Source organism: Armigeres subalbatus, chromosome 3 (assembly GCF_024139115.2).
Source record: "Armigeres subalbatus isolate Guangzhou_Male chromosome 3, GZ_Asu_2, whole genome shotgun sequence".
Taxonomy (NCBI): Eukaryota; Metazoa; Arthropoda; class Insecta; order Diptera; family Culicidae; genus Armigeres; species Armigeres subalbatus.
Genome location: NC_085141.1, coordinates 108,377,843 through 108,397,091, shown reverse-complemented (window position 1 = coordinate 108,397,091; position 19,249 = coordinate 108,377,843). Strand labels below are relative to the sequence as shown.

General features: G+C 40.1%; 2 protein-coding genes across 3 annotated transcripts in view; both read left to right on the top strand.

The window, feature by feature from the left end:
* Positions 1-19,249, top strand: part of LOC134219855 (small G protein signaling modulator 2-like) — a 62,613-nt gene that overhangs the window by 8,533 nt on the left and 34,831 nt on the right. The window lies entirely within an intron of this gene.
* On the top strand, positions 6,811-8,738 carry LOC134227980 (uncharacterized). The gene is made up of 2 exons (XM_062709706.1): positions 6,811-7,349; positions 7,634-8,738. Exons 1-2 carry the CDS (start codon positions 6,811-6,813, stop codon positions 8,736-8,738), a joined length of 1,644 nt encoding a protein of 547 aa, XP_062565690.1.

The window sequence follows — 19,249 nt, the reverse complement described above, 5'->3', positions numbered from 1 at the left end:
ATTTAAAATTAACGGAAGATCCAACCGTGGCCATGATATTGTTGCTCTGTCTATTAGTGGGTCAAAAATGACCCCAACTTGAATTCGCTCCCAAAAGTTCTTTTTCGAACCGATTCTCATTCCGCGGATGTCGTCCTGTTGCACGATAATTTGGGTATCAGTTGGGTAACAATAACTTTATATAACTCAGAGTACGTTAATGAAAAGCTTTGGAGAAGCCGCGTTTTTCTATGGTGAGTTTCATGAATTGAACATTTCTACGGATGTTCCGGATCTTCTGGAGGACCATCGGTGGCCACCCAGATTTATCAAAATGGGTCACCACAGCGTTCGATAATAAAAATCTTTGGAAAAAACCGCGCTCTTCTAGGATGAGTTCCATGAATTGACCACTTCTACGGATGTTCCGGATCCTCTGGAGGACCTCCGGTGGCCACTCAAGTTCATCACAATGGGTCACCACAATCATTTGTTACTCAGCGTTCGATAATAAAAAGTTTTGGAAAAAACGCGCCTAAATAAGTCACCACAATCATTCGTTACTCACAGTTCGGTAATGTAAAGCTTTGGAAAAAAAACGCACACTTCTAGGATTAGTTCTACTACGGATGTTCCGGACCTCCGGGGGCCAGCCAGGTTTATCAAAATGGGTCACCATAATCATTTGTTACTCAGTGCTCGATAATGAAAAGTTTTGGAAAAAAACCGCTTCTTTCTATGATAAGTTTTATGAATTGACCACTTTTACGGACGTTCCGGGTCTTCCGGAGGGACACCGGACCGTGAAATAACCAGGAATTGTGTTTATCTATGGAAATGGACAATGGCTACATTCTATTGGGATTATTGCTACGCAAAATTATGAACATTTCCGAAAACACCCTTCGAAAGGCAAGAAATCACGCAAAAAATTGGCCTAATGTTCCTTTAAAATCGATTCCTAGTTTTATGAGGTGAACCGGTCAAGGGCCGAAAACCTCATTAATAAAGACAAAAAAAAAAAAAAAAGAAAAAAAAAAGATTCCTAGCATAGCGTAGCATAGCATAGTTACGGTGTACCCATGTTTTTCTTTTGAAATCCTTTTTCAGATTGCTATCAGAAATCAAGGTGGGTGTGGTCCTTGATTTCAATCTAGGATAAAAATCACAAAAGCATGAGGATTACTACTCCTGGCCACGCCCATCTTCACCGTTACTTGGGAGGGGAAGGAAGTGTTGGTGTAGTACTTAACAGGGACAGAAAAAGTCATTTCAACTACACTCAAACAGCTGACATCCAACACACAATCAAGTTGCTAGTCCTTCACGAATTTGAATGTGCGAAGAATAGACCTGTGCAGGAGTTCATCAAATTCACTCACCCGATGGATTTTGACATTTGAGCGGGTCGTCTTCTCGACCAAAAGTTCATTTTGCGTTCATTATGCGACCCGCTCAAACGTCATAATTTCTTGGGGGAGTTCATTTTGCGTTAGTCTATAGGACGGCATGTGCACGAACAGCAGCAAGCGTCGACTCTCGGTGTCAGTGTTGTTTTGTGCGGTGTCAAAATGAATCTTCAGCTTGGCACATTGATATTCAATTTGAAATCTCAAAATTTGAATATCATTTTATTCTGTGGTGCATGGATTCAACATTTTGAAGTCAGATTCCTAAAATATATGCATCTGTTCAATATATAACGAAAAACAATCATCATTTATCGGTACAAATTTACCGCAATTCAAAATATTCATTTCAGCCCCGTTAGATATTCATTTTTTACGCTCGATTATCAATCGGCTATTGAAGATCGGGCGGTAAATTTGGTATGGAAGTTTGACAGCATGCTGCGAGATGTTCGTGCCCGCATCGCCGAGCTTCTGATCAAAACAAACACGAATCAATAACGAAGCTGCCTACTGAACATCGATGCAAGTGATAGTAAAACGAAGATTTCCGTCCTTGGTACTTACTTAATGGGAGTCCCCCGACTCAGCGACACCCTCATAAGTACACCGGAGTTGGATATTGGGGAAGGTATTCGTTGGGTCAGGATTTGCCTGTAGCTGACAATGTAACCGTGGTAGATCTTACACCGTAACACACCACGCAAAGGTGTCTACCCAGCGTTACGGGGAGTTCCTTCAAAATCGATTCCTAGGAACCAGAATGGTCAAATTGCAAAAGGGGGTCCTGTAGCGTAGTTGACAACGATAATGGTAATGGAAATCTAAAAATAGATTCAAGGTGGATTCCGTACAACAGAATACCACATAGATATTGGCACAGTAGCGGCTAAGTAACAAATAAAGAAAGGAATTAAAAAAAAGTATACATCTATTAAAAAAATTTTTTGATCCCATATTCCGAACTGATCAATAGAAAACAATGGGACAGGATTCCCCGTCAAATGCAAACTTGTTGCAAGCAAATCGGTCAACGCTTAGTTCCAAAAAGTGTGTGTACAATAACTAGATAAGCCCAAAAAAACAAAAATATAATAAATTAAACTCATTTTTTCAATCATTTCATTTTCACTTATTTAGCTTACATCTAAACAGATAACACTGAATCAACAATTTGACGCCACAATACACGGTTCGAGGCCGCTTCTCTCCATCCTCGAATGCACCCCACGCTCGCCAAGTTCTGTACCTGGTCAGCCCACTTCGCTCGCTGCGCTCCACGTCGTCTCGTACCTGGCGGATCGGGAGCGAACACCATCTTTGCAGAGTTTTTGTCCGTCATTCTTGCAACATGTCCTGCCCATTGAATCCTTCCGGCTTTAACTACTGGGTTTGCTCGTGGTTCATCCTTCGTCGGCACACACCGTCTTCTTGCACACCACCTCCACACACAAGTCCTCCTCTAGCATGGTCCAAGTTTCATGTCCGTAGAGGACTACCGGTCTTATGAGCGTTTTGTATATAACACATTTGGTGCGGTGGTGAATCTTTTTTGACCGCAAGAGTTAAAAAAAAGTATATAAGAGTAAATGAAATAAAAACTCTGTTATCGAGGTCGTCGATCCTGCTCGGGTAATACATGTTTATACACATTCCTTTTTCTTCTTCTTTATTAATAAATCTACATTCCAACTGGAACTTGGTCGGCTTTTCAACTTAGTGTATTTTATTAGAATTTCCTCAGTAATAAATTAAAAAAAACTTTTATGCCGGCCATTGCATGAATATGAATCTTGTGTGGTGGCAAGTACAATGGATACACTATGCCCAGAGTGTCAAGAAAGTTTTCAACTAGAAAACATTCTAGACCGAACCGAGAATCGAACTCGCCATCTTCGGATTGGCAATCTTACGCCTTTGGTCGCAAGGCTACTGGAGACTTCATTCCTATTTAAACTAATACACATTTCCCTTAGTTTCAAAAGCACACCTCTGTCCATCACCATATACTCCATATTGATATAGTAAATGATCAAACCTTTTCCTACCATTTCCCTCTTGAATGGGACAAAAGGTCAATGTCGTCCAAAAACCCCAGCAGCATATGCGATATGTGCGATGATGGTGCCATTCCTCTGCACGCCAGACCACATACTCGCACCAATGTAAATCAGCAAATTTGAAAAAAGACCACCTTCATTTAAGCTCACAAACGTGGTTGACACATTGTTTGCAGTCCGGATACTCGATTTAGAGCCATTAAGGGTTGTACGCCGGAAAGCTATGCTGAGTCGAGATGATTGGGTTGAATCGTACACTTCGATGAAATTAATCAACAGATGATGAACCCATGGGCTTGAAAGAAGTACTCCTAAACAACGGATCTGCCATTAGTCGGTACGGTATTAAGGTTCTCTCAAACACACGCAAAATAACTTGGTATTCGCCGATGAAGAGGCGGCAATGTCTCAGTGGAGAATATAATGCCAATAAGAAGAAGAAGAAGAAGATTCGCCCATGAAGATCTTAACTCAAGAGGTCTCAGTTTGTTAAACAATATACGACAATATTGTGCACGCAAAAGTTCTGAAGGATATTTATTCTGTAATTAGCAGCATTTTTACCCAGAATTAACATCATTAACGCTAAGAACCGGTGGGTGACCGTCACCCGGCGCAGTGTAGGAGGCTCGACTGTAACTGTTCCGGGTTGCGATGCTTTCCAAGAGGGCGGAACATTTTAAACACAGCTTGACGACCCCCGTCGTTTGTGTACACTCCGTTGTCGCCTGTATGTCTGAAATAAACTTTGATTTAATTAGCACGCCTCTTACTGGCGCTTCTTTTGTTTCACTCGCTGGATGATGCATATCAGCAATGGCGAATGGCAGTGTAACCTATTTTAATGGACATTGACTTGAAACATAGAGGAGCTACATTTCAATCCTGGTTCTAGGATGTGAAGCGGAGCCATGAGCCCCCGTTTGTCCGTTTTAAAGCACTTTTTAATTTGAGCCTCGTTCGTTTGCACAGTGTTCAAATTACACATAATTCAAATGCGCTCAGCACGTGAGATGAGGACAATTAATTGCGAAATGGTTCGCAGCATAATTACAAAACAGCCAAGTAAAGGTCAGACAGAAACTTCTTTATCTGATATAAATCAAGCGTCGTTCACATTACCGGGGATCCTCCCTCAGATTTCAACCTTTGCGGGAAGAATGGCGGTAATTGCAAAATAAAATTCTATTCGGTTTATCAAACTTTTACAATAAAAGTGGTAAGAACTGAGTTTAATAACTTTTGAATTATTTTGTAACAACTAGAATTCTGTATTGCGACTAGCGTTCTTGTTCCAGCAAAACATGATATGACCACATTTGAAGCTTTTTTTTGGGATTGAGCCCGATGATCCTTTTTATTTGTTGATTATTTTTTCTTCCCGTTTTTATTTTGCGTTTCCTCATGAAAAACAGACAACAACTCCCACGCCAGAAATTTTTCTTCTTAGCTAATTCATTTTGCTAACGGCGCCGTGTGGAATCGAACCCAGATAGGATTGAGATGCAGGCACCTTCACCACCCAGCCAGCGGCTCCGTCATTGTCACGTTTCTAAAGGAAATTTGAAAACAATACATTTCATGTATCATTCGTTTCCAAACTTACAAGCCCCTAACCCCGATGTAAATCGCCTTTTGTGTATTCCTTCATATTAACCGTGTTTGAGATGGTTGAAACAAAACTAGACTTAATTACGTAGATTAGGCGAAAAAAGTGTCAAAATAATAGATAGGAAAGTAGGAAAAACCGAATTTTCCCACACATGGATGAAACATCTAAGCTTTTGTTTCGAGGCAAAACGCCCTAGTGGAAATAACTTACAATGTACTACGCGTCTCCACGCACTGTCCATACCAGGATTCTGATTCGCCGACGTGAGCTGCCAGCTAAAATGCGTTTCGCCTCTTGAGTTTTCCAGCAATAAAATATCATCTCTTTTTGAAAGTGTAAATATCATATATTTTCTTCAATTTTAAGACGGCATCAGCTAGCTATATTGTTTAACACAGTTAGTGGTTCCCAGCTTTTTCAGAATCGCAACCCCCTTTACGATTAGCCGAGTGGCGCATGGCCCGCTGAATATGTCATGCTGAAATATACAACATCGCTAGGTGTGCAGTTTGTTTTGTTTCGCAGCGTAATTAATTCGAGCTACTATCCGTATTCGAACGATTTTTTAAAGTGGTGTTTTGTGTGATCGTACATTTAAAGTGTTAATTCATACTCGCGAAGTGGAGTTATCAGCATAATTGCTAGGAAGATTGAGAAAATTACTGCTCTTCACCGATATTGAATTGCGTGTGATGTACCTTCAAGCACTATAGTTTTTCGATACGTTGTGGTCTGATCAAAAACATCGCGAATAGTACTGACGCGTGCTCCCGGTTTTTCGACGTCAAGTTGTCTTGTTTCGCGAAAGGCAAATTTTAGAAATTCAAATTGTGAATGTTGAAAATGTCTCTGATTTGCCACTCTTGTGCCGGTGACGCAAACGAAACCCACGTCAAATGTGGAGGATTTTGTAAAGCGATATTTCACCCTAAATGCACCGGTCTTTCTGCCGACGCGCTTGAGATGGTGAAGGATATCAATCAAGTTTTTTGGTTCTGTCCATCGTGCACCTCGTTGATGAAGGATATGCGTTTCCGGAATACCGTTCAAGCTGCCCAGGAGGCTGGACATGAACAAGCTTCTAATTATCATGGGGATATTTTGGCGCAGCTTAAGTCTGAGATACTGACGGAGCTGAAATCTGAAATCCAGACGAATTTTACCAAATTAATGAATTCTAACTTGCTCACCCCGAAGGCAACGAACAGAGTTATACTGGAACCCCGGTTTACGAAAAAACGGCGCCTTTTCAGTATGACTAACGATTCTGTCCCAGTTACGAAACCTAATCTCTTGCTCGGAACCGGCAGCACTCTTTCGCCCTCATCAGAAATCAAGACAGTCCCTAAGCCCCAGCCTAAATTCTGGCTTTATTTGTCGCGGATTGCACCAGACGTTTCAGCTGATCAAATTGGCGAATTGACAAAAAGCGTCTTGAAACCAATGACGTTCAAGTAGCTCGTTTGGTGCCTAAGGGAGAGACATAAGTTCGCTATCTTTTGTCTCATTCAAAATTGGAATAAATGCCGAATTGAAATCGAGAGCGCTTTTGAGTTCGACATGGCCTAAAGGAATTCTTTACCGAGAATTTTGCGACGACAACTCCAGAGAAAATTTTTGGCGACCAAAACCTCCACCTGCGACCAACGATCCGCTAGGCATTCCGGCGGAAACAGAAATGGTGGTAATCGAGTGATCCTAGCAACTTCCTTCAGCATTTCACCGGGACGCATTTTTTGCCGCTAGTTTCATGGAAGACCCCAATCCCCTCAACACAGTCGAGCCCCTCCTGCCAGCGACCTGCAGCCGTCCCGGTCCTGTGTTTGAGACCGGAGAGGGGGTCCTCCAAAATCGTCCTTCAGGCAAGTACGCTCCTATTCAAAACATTTTGCTTCCTGAAAAAATCCCTGTTTCCAGTCGACTATCAACTGAACAACCGCCTTCAATTCTAACCGTTTCGACAACTGCACGCAAGCGTACTACAAGTTCTATGGGTCAACTGTATCCTTTGGACACCGTATGCAATCATGTAAACCGCGAAATCTCTACGACCGAACCCACTGCTGTGTGCGAATCTATGGAGTCATCTGACAAAAGAAGTTGTCTTGGACAACTGAGCAATCAACAACCGTTATTCTGCTGTACATCGGGATGCACTCTTGCCCCTAGCTACGAGGAAGCCCCTATCTCTCTCATCGCAGTCGAGCCCCACCCGCCAGCGACCATCAGCCATCCCGGTCCTGCGTTTGAGTTGAGAGACGGGGTCTTCCGAACTCCTCCTGCAGGCAAGTACGTCGTTATTACGAACAATTCCTTGCCTGAATCGATTATCGTTTCCAGTGGAACTTCGTCAAGCCGAACCAAGTCTGCTGCTAACGGAACACCGGGACGCTTCAGTGTCACAAGTCCTAAGGAAGCCCCTATTCCTCTCACCGCAGTCGAGCCCTCCTGCCAGCGTCCAGCAGCCGTCCCAGTTCTGCGCATGGGAAGGGAGACAGGGTCTTCAATTCTATTTCCGGCAAGTACGATCAATCAACCACCGCCTCTCTTCCTGATATTATCCCGATTTCCAGAGCAACAGCCCCCCGTCCGAAATCGCACGTTACTATGTACTACCAGAACGTTGGCGGAATGAATGGTCTAGTGGAAGATTATCGACTAGCGGTCATGGATCATTGTTACGATATCGAAGTTCTGACCGAAACTTGGCTAGACTCTCGCACAATTTCAAGCTATATTTCTGGAACTGGGTACGAGGTTTTTCGATGTGATCGAAACTCGAATAACAGCAGGAAATCGACAGGAGGTGGCATCATAATCGCTGTAAGTTCTAGGCTGAAGGCATCAGTAATCGAAGACGATTCGTTCAACACCGTGGAGCAGGTTTGGGTATCTATTCAGCTCGGAGGCCGTAAACTATTTGTTTGTGCGGTGTACATTCCTCCAGACCGAACTCGAGACTTGGAACTCATCGACACGCACTGCCGATCAGTCTTCTTTGCGTCGGAAATAGCGTCTCCCAACGATGAAATCATCGTTCTGGGCGACTTCAACCTTGCAGGAGTCGCGTGGGTTCCAACTCACAACGGTTTCCTACGCCCTGATCAGGAGCATTCCTCGTTTCATCCGGGAGCTCTCAGGTTGCTGGATAATTACAGTACTGCAACGTTATCTCAAGTTAATTGCATCGTGAATGAGAATAATCGCTTGCTGGATCTGTGCTTCGTCGGCGGTCGTTACACCGCTCCATTTATTTCCACTGCACCTGTTCCTTTGGTCAAGGCTTCCCCTCACCATCCATCTCTTGTAATCGGAGTTGAGAATGATGGCGTCCGTGACTATGTTGGTACTTCAACTGCTGTGTCATATGTTTTTCGCAAGGCGAATTATTGCAGTATTGCCGAAGTGCTGTCTAACTTGGATTGGCAGAGTATCCTCGACCCGGCCGATGCAAGTACAGATGCCATAGCGAGAGCAGCCACGCGGCTAAAAACGTCGTACAAATCGGGACCTGACGGTGTTCCGTCGGTTTTCCTAAAAACGAACATTTCCTGCCTTCTGGACCCACTTCATCGAATCTTCCAGCTCTCCCTCTCTAATGGTGTATTTCCGTCCTGCTGGAAGACAGCTGAAATGTTTCCTTGTGTAAAAAAAGGGACGCAAGCGCGATATAAATAATTATCGAGGAATCACGTCGCTATGCGCTGTATCGAAGTTGTTTGAGCTGGTCGTCAAGGATTCTCTAAATGGTCACTGTAAACATTATATCAGTACCGATCAACATGGCTTTATGGAAAAACGTTCTACATGTACGAATCTACTGTGTCTTACATCATACGTTACAGACAGTATGCTTGCTTGTAATCAAACAGATGTAATTTATACGGATCTAACTGCAGCATTTGATAAGTTGAACCACAGCATTGCGATCGCCAAGCTTGACAGATTGGGAATTGGAGGCAGCCTACTTGCATGGTTTGGTTCGTACCTTACTGAGCGCCAGCTGACAGTTGCTCTAGGCGATTGTCGCTCGGAAAGCTTCTTTGCGATGTCTGGCATACCGCAGGGTAGTCATCTGGGACCGTTGATATTCCTTCTCTACTTCAACGACGTGCATCTAGTTCTAAAAGGACCGCGATTATCATTTGCAGATGATCTTAAAATGTTTTTGCGCATATGCTCAATAGCCGATTGTCACTTACTACAAGACCAGATCGATGCTTTCGCTCATTGGTGCGATCTAAATCGACTTGTAGTTAACCCGAAAAAGTGCTCGATCATAACTTTTCTCGGAAGAAACAACCGATTACCTTCAACTACTGCCTGTTCGGAACGACTATTGAAAGAGTGCACTGTGTGAAAGATCTCGGTGTTCTATTGGACTCCAAACTGACATACTCGGATCACATTTCATATGTTGTTGATAGAGCATCCAGGTCTCTTGGATTTGTGATCAAAGTGACAAAGACTTTCACAGACATCTACTGTTTGAAAACACTGTATTGCTCTCTCGTGCGATCTACGTTAGAATACTGCTCTGCGGTCTGGAGTCCAAACTATAATAATGGTGTCGAACGCATCGAATCCGTTCAACGTCGATTTATACGGTACGCACTCCGCAACCTTCCCTGGAGAGATCCGCTACGACTTCCTCGCTACGAGAGCCGTTGTCAGCTGATCAGCTTAGAACCTCTGTGTATCCGAAGGGATGTATGCAGAGCATTAACCGTCGCCAATGTTTTGCAAGGAAGAATAGATTGTGACACTCTTCTGCGGCAAATAAACATCAACGCACAACCCCGACAACTGCGGAGTAACCTAATGCTAAGACTTCCTTTTCGTCGCACAAACTATGGGCTGCGTAGTGCTCTCCATGGTTTGCAGCGTGTCTTCAATAGAGTGGCGTCCGTGTTTGATTTCCACTTGACACGAGATGTCCTCCGCCGGTTCTTCACATCATTTTTTACCGACCAGAACAATTGACGCACATAGACTATAGTTATTTAATGTATTTGTGATTGTATTGTATTTTAATCCTTGACAATGTTTTTAATGTAGTGATGTGATATTGTATTTATATATATATATATTTTAAACCATCATTGGGGCTGTATCAAGTCTGTTGATGTAATAAATATAAAAAAAAAAAAAAAAAAAAAAATCAAAAACAAACATATATTAGTAAGTCATTTTATATCAATATTCAGCAGTAATCCATTCAGTGCGATTTTTTAAACCTTCATTTTTGGCACCAGTTTGGGTATACGCCGCCATTTTTTTACCATTGCTGCGAAGGCGCGTCAATTAATTAAATCAGATCGGTTGCTTGCCCTGTAACTTCAAGTTCATCGAGTTTAGGTCAACAATGTCTGATGGGTGAGCGTGACATCTTCCTTCTTTGAGGTTTGCAAGTAAATTAAACTTACACTATGTTTTTTCAAGAAAATTTTAATTTCATCCCTCAATTCAAAAACGCGTTTGCTGTTTGAAAATCAAGGCACGGTAGAATAGAAAATAAGGACCTCGTAATTTGCATGCATTTTTTGCTGAGTTCTTTGAACAACGTGTGTTAAGAGCTCCAGATTTGATACAGTTCACGATTCTTACAAGTAGGGTTTCTCAAGTGAAGGCATGTGCAGCAAGCTCTTTTATTCTTCTCTGAAATCCTAATTTTAACCCAAGCACTACTGCTGCACCATCAGTACAAACTCACCCATTTTTTCTACTGCAAGCGATTCATACAATGTACGCATGTACTTATTATTGCCATGATGTAGTTGCTTTTGGATGTAGTTTCCAAAAAACAACAGAAAATAAACTTACCAATAACTTGTAAATGGATTTTTATTACACAAAAAAATTTATAGCTAACTATACAAAAAATAGTGTTCATATTAGTAAAACCACGAAAAATGGAAATTTTAAGCAAAGGTTTCATGCCCCCTCTGGTACGGTCTGGAACACTGATTTAATTGTTGCGTGATGCAAAAACACCCGTGAAAATCGTTACAGCTTAGACCAGGGTTTGTTGAAATCGCGTTCAATAGATAATGAACAACGAGAAAAGAAAGGCACACACTGTTCCGAATCAAAAAAAGCCATGATAACAAATTTATCAAACTTGTATACAAGAGCGAAAAAACAGAATTGGATAGGCGGCCCCTACAGAGAAGTAATGATTCTCTAATTGACCGCACAGCTGTGTAGAACAAGTTAAAATGCATCATTAGAACCAGTGCTCCCAGCGTTTGGTGCTTTGTAAAGAATTTTATCATGAGGTATACACCCTTATTCTTGTTTACGTCCGTATCTGATTTCCGATTCGAATGAGTTCGAAAATGGTATTCTTGTTTTCGATCGAATGCGAATTCCCAAAGAAGTTTCTGGAAAAATCCTTAGAGGAATTACGGAAGAAGTATGTTGAAGAATTCCTGGAGGAACTTCAAGAGAAGTTTTTTAAGCAGCTTTATGAAAAGTTCCTGGAGGAAATCCAGGATGAAATGCAGGAGGAAATCCAGGATGAATTTCTGGAGGAATTGCAGGATGAATACCTGGAGGAACTCCAGCATGAATTTTTGGAGGTACTTCAAGATGAATTCCTAGAGGAACTCTAAGAGCAATTCCGGACGAATTCTCGAAGGCATTCCTGAAGGAACTCCTGGATGCATTTCTGGAGAAACTCATGAAAGTATTTCTAGCGGAACTCCAGAAGAAATTCCGGGAGGAGGAGAAACTCCAGTAGGCATTCCTGGAGGAATTCTTGGAGGAACTCCAGGAGAAATTACCGAATGAGTTTCGGGAGGAACTGTCAAAGAAGTTTCTGAAATAATTCCTGGAGGAGTTACCGTTGTTTAGGGAGGAATTCCCGGCAAAGTTTTCGTAGAAATTCCAGAAGTTTCTAGAGGAATTCTAGAAGGACTTTTTGAAGGCATTCCTTAAGGAATTTCTGAAGAAATGTCTAAAAGAATTCCCGAAGAAGTTTCTGGAGGAATTTCTGGGGAAATCATGAAGAAATTACTGAAGGAATTGTGGAGAAATTCCTGGAGCAACTCCAGGAAGAATTAAAGGAACACCTGAAGTAATTCCTTAAAGAGCTCCAGGAAAAATTCATAGAGGAACTCTAGGAGGAATTCCTTGAAGAACTATAGGAGGAAACCAAGATGGGTTTTTTGGAGCAACGCCAAGAGGAATTGATGGAGGAACTCCAAGAGAAACTTCTGGAGGAGTTCTAGGAGGAATTCTTGCAGTAACTACAGCAGGAACTTCAAAATTTTCCCGATAAAATTGCCGGAGGAGTTTTTGGAGTAATTACTGGAGGAGTTTTGGAGGAAATCCCTAAAAAGTTTTCGAAGAAATTCCTGGAGGATCTCTAGTAGGAGGTGTTTATGGAGGAGAAAATTTTAGAGGAATTCCAGGAGGATTTTCTGAAGGAATTCAAGAAAAAATTCATAGAGAAATTGTCAAAAAGTCTCCAGCAGAAATTCTTCAAGGAACTCCCGGATGAGTTTTTAAAGGAATTCGCGGAGGAGTTCTTGGAAAAATTCTCGAATAAGTTTCTGGAGAAATTCCCGACAGAGGAGTTTCTGAAAGAATTTTCTAAGAAAATCACGGAGGATTTTTTTTTTTTTATTGTCTTTATTAATGAGGTTTTCGGCCCTTGACCGGTTCACCTCATACATCACGGAGGATCCCTAGTAGGATTTTTTAGAGAAACTCCATGAGGAACTCCTGAGGAACTTTAAAAGGAATTTGTGAGGGAACTCCAGCGGGAATTTCTGGAGGAACTCCTGCATGCAGAAAAATAGATTGTAAAACAATAAAATGTGGGGTCCAATTTAATAATCTTGTTTGTCATCTCAGGGGTTAATAATCTCTGTCATTGATATCAACAGAGATTATTGTCATTTCAATAATATTTTTTGTTGTTTTAATAATCATGTTTATGAAATCAATCATAGGTATTGTTAAGATGACGTTTCGTTGTTTTGCTTTCAATTTTCCTTACTTTATTTTGAACAAAAACAAATTACAGTCGCCTCTCCACATCTCGATATTGAAGGGACCATCGAGATAGGGAGAGATCGAGGAATGGAAGGAAAGTTGAAATGGGTACTAGATCCAAAAATGCTCGTTGCTATGAAAAACGACAACAAAACAAATGTCGTTTCCTGTTGTTGATTTGTTTGTTATTGTCCAAAGATGGTCTAGTAGCCTAAAAATTTGATCATATCGCCATAAGGAGAGTGAATCAGTGGGAATAGTGTGGGTTCAAGTCCCACCGGCAGACGAATCTTTTTTCGCAATATCTCATAAAACACCTTAAAATGGCAAACTTAACTATGTATATCAAAATTAAACATCTTTTCCAAAAAAAAAGCTGAAGAAAAGTTTTGTGATTTTGTTAAGGTAGTTTATTATAACCATACGCAAAAAATACTTACGATAAATAGATTCATTAGTAACAGTAATCTATTGAAAACACTATATTTATTAAATGATTAAAACTAGTGAAAATCGAGGTGAAAATACCACTTCTATAGAATGCTACACTATGAATTTTATGAACACGTTTCGAAAAATATGCTCACTTTCAACAAAACATTTTGTTAGATCTACTAACAACATGATCCAACAAAATATTATGGCTAATATAACAAACCATGTTTGTTGATTCATATAACACGTTGGTTTGAATTCAACAAACAATTTTGTTCAATCAACCAAACGAGTTTACTATGTGTGTACGAAATAACTTCTAACTAATATGACAAGTAACTTCTAGGCTTTTTGCAAGGTTATTGGTTATTGTACAGGGTGTTCAATAAGTTCGAATACACTTTCAAAAAATGTTTAAAAATTTAGATTAAATTATTTCTTTTCCCGGTTCCATTTCATTGAAAGTATTGTTTATAAGGAACGTTTGTAACATTTCTTTTGGAATGGCCTCTATTTTGTACTTCTTCACGAGTTTCAAACGTTTCTAAAACTCATCGCAAGCGGCACGCACGGTCTGCATGGGCATTTCGATCCAGATTTTAAAAATTACGTCTTGAACTGGTCTAAGTTACTGACATCGTATTCGTACAGCTTTAACATAATGAAGGATCAAACAAGAAAGTTAAGAGGGTGCAAATCCGGGAAGCTGGGAGGTCGCAAAGTTTGTCCAAAAAGTCGATGAAATTGTCCCTATCGCATTTTTCGTGTATAAAGGGTTATCGTCCTATTGAAACACGTAAGGCTGATCTCCGTCTTATCACCGGGCCACTAGGGGCATTAATCGTCCCCAAAACCTCAGTTTTGTAGTACGCCGCAATGATTTTGACCTTCAAAAACGGCTATTTACGATGCCTCAATCCATTTTCAATGCGCGTAATAAACAAACAACAAGAGACAGAATGTCAACACCACACACATCCGTTAGCGTATATATACCGCTAACGCTGACACCAATACTAATACAGAATATATACATTGGGCTTACAAACACAATGTTCAAATATTTGTATTCGAACTTATTGAACACCCTGTAGATGTAGAGGTTTTACTTAGAGAAGTCGAAAAAATTTCCTCGAACGGAATCGAAACCAAACCCGCTTAACAATACAGGGTTAGCTTTCACTCTACAAAGATAAATGAATACATTAAAATACAAATACAATACCGTAACTTAGGCCATCTGTGTCAAGTAACATTTTTAGTTTTATAACGGTCATGAAAACCATTATTTGCTCTACATGACTTCGATTAAATCAGCATAAAACCAAAATGTTACTAGGGAGATCTAACACATGGTACATTTGAATAGATCGCATTGCAAAAATCTTGTCTACCAATCCATTTTGAGGTGCATGGAAAAGTCGTTAAATCGTTGTGAGTAATCGGTTTCATATTTTGTAAATGTTTTATTAATAAATTTTATTAATAAAATGAGTAATCGGTTCGGTATTTGTAAATGTTTTATTAATAGAATAACATTTTATCTATATTGTTAAAAAAATTGCATAATTAAATCGTTTAGTTAACATTTAAAAATTTTCTTGAAAAATACAACTGATTATCATTCCTTTCCCAAAAATTGATTGTAAATTTGATTTAAAAGATGTTAATTTATTTAAATAGAGAGTGTTTTTTTAAGAAAAGAAAAGAATTCTGACTAGAATTCAAATACGATTACCTTTTGCAATTGTTAATGAATGGTTTCACCGCTATTAGACATCAGCTTCCTAGGAAAACGATACTATTGCGTTTCTATTGTTAATTATTAGCCACCAAAACACCCTCCAACCAACCCACATAACAAGCCCCAATCAAAATGAGAAAGCGCCGGTCAGTGGGAAACAACCGTGTTCAAAATAACTCTGCTTATCATCCCACATTCCTACCGTCTGTCCGAATTCCATTCAAGGAATGTAGCATCCCACGGCACCCACTCAAGGTCGGCATCCATTCAAAATTAGTTAGCACCGCCAACGCATTCGCGAGTCAGGAATAAAAATCTACCGACATCGCGGTTCCGGGTTGGAAATGACGGTTGAAGCCTTTTATGTATCTCGTGGCTGTGGCTTCACAGCACAGTGATTCGTTTCCATGTTGGCGGCCAAAACTGCAAACGAGTGAAAAATCAAATCTTTCGAGATTTATTTGTGTTCCTCGTTCTTATCACATAGAGGAAAGTGGGACAAGATCCTTGTACGAAATGAACAATGACTAGTAAAACAAAAGATTCAAAAATTCTATGTGCAAGTCAAGCATGAACGGAGATATTGATATTCTTATCACTTGCTAAACGTTGCAAATGCAAATACGAACTGAACTGAATTCCCTTCAAACCGGGCTTCAGCGCTTGGGAAAAATAACGTAAGAAAATTTCCTTCCGAGTTCCGGTTGCGAGTATGACACACATCGATTTATCTTCCCCACCTTTATGCTACGTGCTACTTACATAAAGAATGTCTACTTATCTTTTGCAATATGTAGCTATTGTTGATTGTTATTAGGGAATTGGCTCCATATTTGTTTAGGTAAGGTTTATAAACCTAGATACCTTTTTGTTTTTGTATTTCAAAAGCTAGCTGATGTTCTAAAAAGCCGAAAAAAATTTCCACTAGGTCTAGGTCTAGCAAGCTGATATCATTTACATCTATTTCGATTTGTACTCACTGCAATTATGAAAAAAATTGTAGTCCGTTAAAATATATTCATGCTCCAAAATTGTGTGTGAGAATAAGCTTAAAATTGCAATTGATTTTAAACTGCGTTGATGAAAACAAATCCATCCTATATTGAAAAATGCTTACCAAAGAACCAAGAAATCATTTAACCAAGAAATATTTTTTCAACAACAGATGTTTTCAATGAATTTCAATTAATAGCTAAATAAAAGACAAATATTTTGGTCAGAGCATTTTCCGACCATTGTGCTCAATGAAAAAGGATACCAGCGCTCAGTCCCACTTCATGAACTAGTGAAATATCAAACCGCTAACATCAATGTTGGTGGCATTTTTTGCGAGGTAAATTTAAGGCTGATTAGACGGTTAAAATGGTTTTGTGAACATTCCCGTTCAATTCACTCGAACTGAAATTGAATTGAATATGCTCAACTTTTGTCTATAGTAGATACATTGAGCTGAGTTGTTTAGCTTGCCGTATCAAAACCAAGCATGGTTTGACCAATGGGTATCAAAGAGAACAAATGTACATTAATGAAGAATGTTGTTCTCCTACTAGATTTGAAGTTAATAAATAATTACAACGTAATGACAAAAAGAATGTTTTCAAATCTGACCTTTATCCATTAACTTGGCCATTCGTGGATTTCGTTTTTTGCGGATCCACCGCTAAATACAAATCAGCATAGATTTCTAAATTCATTTTATCATGACTTAAAAAAATCACAAATTTTATACCTATTTATAAACACAAATTTTGCGAATCAGTCTTCACGAGTTTATTGAGATCTGAATAGGAAGGGCGTCTTGGATGACTGCAACTCTACTTCGCTGAAACGGATTTGCCTGTGAATATGAAAAAATGTGGAGTCCACCCAAGAACTTAAGAGCCCCGCACATAGGATACGTTTGTGTTGCGTTTGACAGTTTTCCCACGAGAAATCAATTTCATAGATTAGGTTAATTATGATCAATGTTATTATAGATCAACTGAAATTTGATTTTATTATTACCCGGAGATTTGCTTCCATATAATGAATTGAAATTCGATAAGGATAGATCGAATAAAACGTTCATACCATATTAAAGAATTTAGACACAAGACTATAGCCCCTTCATCTATCTTCTCTATATTGAGCGCCTTTTTAAAACTTCTTTCTAATTTTACCTCATTAAGTTATCTTTGTGGTAATGTGATAAATACGGTCCAACTACCTAAGGCAATTGTGGATCAATCACACTCATCCATATTCTCTTTTCTCAAGCACGTGCTTTCTGTTGTAGCCCACTTGATAACGTATGGATATTGCATCTAAGTGTAGTAGCGCTTAGAGATGTCGTAACATTCCGATTAACCGATTAGTAGCTGATCAATTACTCTTGATTCTTGTCGATTAATCGTTGGGCACAAAATCGATTCAAAATTATTCGATTATCACATCGATAAATCGAAGTAATCGATTAATTTGCGACATCTCTAGTAGAGCTCGGCTAAGCCCGCACCGCACACTCAAAGGACAATATGTGACGGATCGCCGTCAGGAATTCCGACAGGAATAATCCAGGGAGTCCAAAGGAAATTTTCCATGGATTCCAAATCTTCCCGGGATGTCGACGGGAATCCTCCAGGGATTCCGACGAGAATCCTCCAGAGATTCCGACGGGAATAATCCAAGGACTCCGACGAGAATGTTCCAGAGATTCCGCGAGGATGTTCCCGGGATTCCAATGAGAATCTCTTAGATATTCTCCATCCTCCAGGAATTCCGATGGGAATATTTCATTTGAACGGGAATGTTCCAGGAATTCCGACGGGGGTGTTCCAGGAGTTCCAATGGGAATGTTTTAGAGATTCCGCCGAAAATCCTCCAGGAATTCCAAGGTGAATGTTCTAGGGATTTCATAGACAAAGTTCCAGAAATGTCGAAGCAAATCGTCGAAAAATTCCGAAGTCATCTGTCGAGGAATCCCGAAGCAAATTGTCGAGGGATTCCGAATTAATCCTCCTGGGATTCCGTAAGAATCCTCCAGTGATTCCGAAGGAAATCCTTCAGGGATGTTGAAGCAGGTCAGTGACATCCCTATCTCACACAATACATTGTGCGAGTATATCCCACTAACATTTCTGTATCTTAATTTGAATCAAATGTGATGTTTGTAAACAAAACACATACTATTATGAATTTTACATGTTGGCTGCACGAACATGGCGACTTGCTACCGATCTGTATTGAAGCAAATCATTGAGGGATTCCAAGGCAAAGCGTCGAGAGACTCCGAATTAAATATTCAACGGATCCAGAGAGCAAACCGTTGAAGTACTCTGAAACAAATCGTCAAGAAATTTCGAAGAAAATCTCCGAACGATTCCGAAACAAATATTCGAACGACTCCGGAGGAATTCCGAAGAAAATCAAAGAGAGATTATGAAGCAAACCCTCCATGGATTTTGAAGGGTATCCCCCATACATTCTCAAGGGTATCCCTCAACGATACCGAAAGGAATCCAGAGTGAATTTTTCTGGATTCCGGTTAGAATACTTCGATGGAATTTTTTTTAGAGATTCCAATGAGAATTCTTCTGGGAATCTGGGATGCATGGAGAAACTCAATTTACCCATTAAAGGGTACTTTTATATGCTATCTCTTTATGCCTGCAGAAAAATTTACCGAATTTTTAAAATTTCGGCGGCATAACTTATTAATGGGTTATGCCGCCGAACTTAAAAAAAATGTAAATTTTACTGCAGAGAGAAAGAGATAGCACAAAAAAGTACCCAATAAAGGGTAAAAGAAAATCTCCGTGTGCTGCTAGGCAAGCGGAAATCTGATGATAAACTGTCACTCCAGTCCGTGGTGGTTGACCACGACATACAGAAAACAAGGCAGGCTCAGAACGTATGTAAACATTCAGTTTGAATGACGTAACTACTATCTTCGAACAAGCTGGACCTTACTTTTGAACTCCAACACATGGCGATAAAATATTTTCCCAGATTTGTCGTAGAACAATTGTTC